This window comes from Meleagris gallopavo, chromosome 17 (assembly GCF_000146605.3).
Source record: "Meleagris gallopavo isolate NT-WF06-2002-E0010 breed Aviagen turkey brand Nicholas breeding stock chromosome 17, Turkey_5.1, whole genome shotgun sequence".
Classification (NCBI taxonomy): Eukaryota; Metazoa; Chordata; class Aves; order Galliformes; family Phasianidae; genus Meleagris; species Meleagris gallopavo.
In genome coordinates this window covers 9,633,993-9,638,111 of record NC_015027.2, presented here as the reverse complement: position 1 = coordinate 9,638,111, position 4,119 = coordinate 9,633,993, and the positions used below count along the sequence as shown (strand labels likewise).

At 66.6% G+C, this 4,119-nt stretch overlaps 1 protein-coding gene across 1 annotated transcript; it reads left to right on the top strand.

Annotated features, from left to right (window-relative positions):
- Positions 1-194: 194 nt before the first annotated feature.
- Positions 195-2,958, top strand: TCN2 (transcobalamin 2). Its single transcript, XM_010720434.3, has 10 exons — positions 195-637; positions 959-1,148; positions 1,221-1,271; positions 1,338-1,471; positions 1,569-1,730; positions 1,813-1,988; positions 2,086-2,260; positions 2,337-2,529; positions 2,634-2,755; positions 2,851-2,958. Exons 1-10 carry the CDS (start codon positions 583-585, stop codon positions 2,910-2,912), a joined length of 1,320 nt encoding a protein of 439 aa, XP_010718736.1. The 5' UTR covers positions 195-582; the 3' UTR covers positions 2,913-2,958.
- The last annotated feature ends 1,161 nt before the right edge of the window (positions 2,959-4,119 follow it).

The window sequence follows — 4,119 nt, the reverse complement described above, 5'->3', positions numbered from 1 at the left end:
CCAAGCCGGCAGGCGGGGGCCTTCGGCGCGGGGCACGCTGGGACGGAGAGAGGAGGGGGCGGGGCCACCGCAGGGGCGCGGGCGTCGCGCAGGGGGCGTGACCAAAGGTTTATAGGCGTGGCTACGACAAGGGGGCGTGGTCAGTGCTTGAGGGCGTGGCTACGACAAGGGGGCGTGGCTTTGAGCTCGGTGCGACAGGCAGCTGGTGGGCGCTGGGCCGAAGGGTGGCGCTTTGCCCGCCACGTGCCATCCCCGCGGCTCTGCGTTGGGCCCCGCTGTCCCCGTAACCCCTTCCCGGGGCCGCCGGCGTCCCGTCACGCTGCTATGCCACCGGCCCGTCTCCTGCTCGGTGCCCCTGACCTGCCCCGCTTTGTGGCTGACCCGGTGCGCGGGGTCGTGACCACCCCACCTGCTCCTCCTATCTGCGCTCCGTTCTTGCTTCCAGCCAAAGTCCTCGCCCCTTTCTGCTGACTCGGCCCCGGAGTGCGGAACTGCCTCACTCATCGCCTTCCTGCTCGGCGCCGCTCAGCCTGCTGTCACTCGCTGTCTCTCGCTGTCACCCACCCGCCGCCCCTCGCCGCGATGTGGCTGCTCCTGGCCCTGCTGCAGGCTGCGGTGCTGCCCGCCCGGCCCTGCGGTGAGTTTGAGCAGACCCAGTGCTTCGTATCCACGCTCCAAAGCGAAGCTCCCGGGGCCAGGCAGCGGGTGGGAGCGCACCGGGCGTTGGGTTTCCCCTGTTCCCTTTCTCCCTTTTCCTGCCTCGTGTCCCCTCTATGCTCGGCTTCTCCCTCAGCGTTGTGCGAAATCTGGGGGTTCAGCTCCACGGGGTAGAGGGCGCACATCGGGGTGAGGACGCTCTGCTCCCCACCGCTACCGCCGCTCTTTGTCCTCCCCACGTCCCCCGGCGCTGGGCTTCGCTCACTCCTTGCCCCCATCCTCACGGGATCCCCGGCGACAGAAGCTCCAGCAGAGGCAGCGGTGGCGGTGCGGGCGTTGTCCGCACGGCTGCTGGGGCTGGCGATGGAGCCGGGGCAGGATGCCGACCCCGGGATCTACGTGGGGCTGCGCCTCGGCAGCGAGCACGATCTGAGCATGGAGCACAGCTACCTGCAGCGCCTGCAAGACGCCTTCCAGAGTCGCTACGGCCGGTAGGTCCCCAGCGTGTCACAGCGGGACGGCCCCTGTCCCTTTTGTGGTCCCACTGATGCCAATCCCTGCAGGAGTCTGCACGCAGCCAGCCGCCAGTCCCATGGCCATCGGCACCGCAACACGTAGGTGATGGGATGGGGATGGGGCGGTTCCCGTGCTCCTCCATGTGCTGACCACACTGCCCGCAGGGATTCCATGCCGGAGACGGGGCGTCTGGCACTCTACCTGCTGGGGCTGCGTGCCAGCTGCCCCCCTCCAGACCCCACTACCCAGCGCTTCCCGGTGACGTGGCTCAAATACTACCTGGAGAAGGATTGGGCAGGTGAGGTACCCCACCCACAGCGGGCATCCTATGGGTGCTGGCACCGCAGCTCTGCTGCCACCAGCTGGCTCTTGTGACAACAGTGCTCTGTCCCCAGGCTCCCGGCATCACGGCCATCCTCTCACCAGTTACTACCAGTACAGCCTGGGTGTGCTGGCTCTCTGTGTCCACCGCAAGCGGGTGCGTGAGGAGGTGATCCAACGGCTGCTGGTGGCCGAGCAGCACCGGCGCTTTGGGCACGTGGATGGCAATGCTGTGGGTAAGGGACAGCAGGGACCCAAAAAGTGGATCCACCTTGGGGTGGTTGTGCAGCATCTGGGGTGACACAGCTATCCCTGCAGACACAGAGGCAGTGGCGGCATTGGCCTTCGCCTGCCTGAAGAAGGAGCAACACATCAGGGCTGGGCTGGCAGCAGAGCTGCGGACGGCTGTGCACAGGACCAGGGCGAGGCTGGTGGAGGCACAGAGCGCAGACGGCCTCATTGGGAACGCCTTCAGCACTCCCTTGGCCATGCAGGTGAGTGTGGGCATTGGCATGGAGCAAGTGCAGGAGCATGGGTGGCTTTTGGTGCTGAGCCCTGCTCTGGGCACTTCCTTCCCTCCTCCCCTCCCAGGTCTTCATCGCCACCAACACGTGCAAGACGCAGCCAGCATATGGCCGTGCCATGGCTGCACTGCTGCATCACCTGGACAGCTTCACCAGCGCTGCCACCATGGCCCAAGCGCTGCTCGCTCTGAACGGCCGCAGCTACCTGAGCATCGCCTCCATGCAGTGCCAGAAGGAGCTGGGTAGGAGCAGGAGCCATGGGGCACTGGGTGGCCAGCGTGGGGCTGGCACCGATGCCACCGTGGCTCCTTGTCACAGACACATTGACACCCATCTTCTTGGAGCCAATGCCCCTGGGGCCACACAATATGACTGTGCGGCTGGTGGTGGAGTGCCCGGTGCCGGGGTGTCCCCAGCAGCTGCTGTATGACAGCCTGGTGTCTGCGCCTGCCGGGGCCTCGCTTCTGGACCTTCTCAGGGCAGCCCCACCACAGGGATCTAAAAACTTCACGTGAGTGGTCCTATGTCCTGGGAGCTCTGAGCCTGTCCTCTTGTCCTCATCCCCTCTGCTGTGTTCCTGGGACTCCCAGGTCCCTTATCTTGCTCTGCCCCCAGGTTTGAGACTCAGGACACCGCATATGGCCCCTTCCTGACCTCGGTGCAGGGCATGGCAGCGAGGCCAAAGGAGCGGCACTACTGGCAGCTGCTCAGCGGGCTTGGCACCAGCCTGCAGATGGGTGAGTGATGGAGAAACATGTAGATATGGGGGCACAGGGATGTGTCCCTGTCCCTGCGACCTCACTGCCAACCTCACCACTGTGTCTCTCTGCAGGTGTTGCTGACTACAGACCGAAGGATGGGAACACTGTCATCCTGCGCCTGAGCAAGTGGTAGTGGGGCTGTTTGTGGGGATGATGGCAATGAAATACTGCAGAACCTCTGGGCTGTGCTGTGCTTTCTCTGAACACTGGGCAGGAGGAGGATGGGGGGGGAGGGATGGGCACAGCCGGGCTCTGTGCTTGGGATTCTGTGGCCTCACTGCTGCTCAGGTGGCTGAAAGCCTCCGGGTCGTGGTGTGCTCAATGCCCCCGAGTATGTACGACCCCCTGGAGCTGCTCGTGTCCCAGGCAGGGCCACCACCACGGTGGGGATCACGGGGATTTCAGCAGCTGAGGTGCAACTGTCTGCCCCCACCCCAGGGGCAGAAGGTGATGGCATCGGTGGGGACCGTTCTGGCCCAGCATTGGGATGCTCCAATCCCAAATTTGCCTGGGGTCGACCCAAACAAAGCCTGTGCTGGGGGTGCAGCTGGCAGCGAGCGCCGCACGGGGCGGGGACTGATGCCGGTGCCAGGCCTGCGAGCCACGGCGTCCGCCCATGAGTCACCCGGGGACACTGACGCAGCCGCTCCGTCACCGGGAAGGCCGTCCCTGCTCCGCCGTCGCCGCTCCCCCGGCTCTGTAGGGGATGCGCGGCCGCCGCCTCCCAGCTCCCGGCGCGGTTATCATCCCCGCCGCTCCGCTCTTCCCCATCACCGCTCGCCTGCCCGCACCGCGGTGACGTGCGCTGGTTGCCGGGGAGGACCCTGCCCGCCTTCACTCCCCGCCATCAAACTTTGCTCCTCCGCACCGGCGCTGCTCGCACATGGCACCCCGCGGCTGAACCCACCGCTCGTCCATCCCGGCCATGTGTCCTCGGTGCCCCGGTGGCGGTGAAGCAGCGATGATGGCCGCCGGTGGGACCCTCCGTCCCCGCAGACCGGACCAGGGGCAGCCGGGGGAACGACCGCCGCTACGGCTGGTGCTCACCGTCGCGGCGTGGCTGGGCACCGGCACCGCTCTGGCCGGCCTCAACAAATGGATTTTCGCCGCCCACGGTTTTCGCTACCCTCTGCTGCTCTCCTCCCTGCACATGCTGGCGGCCGTGGCTCTGGGCTACCCGCTGGGCTGGGTACGAGGACCGCCGCCGCCCGTCCGGCCCCGCGCACGGATTTACCTGCTGAGCCTCACCTTCTGCGGCAGCGTGGCTTTGGGCAACCTGGGGCTGAGCCTGGTGCCGCTGGACGCAGCTCAGGCCGTGCACGCCACCGCCCCGCTGGCCA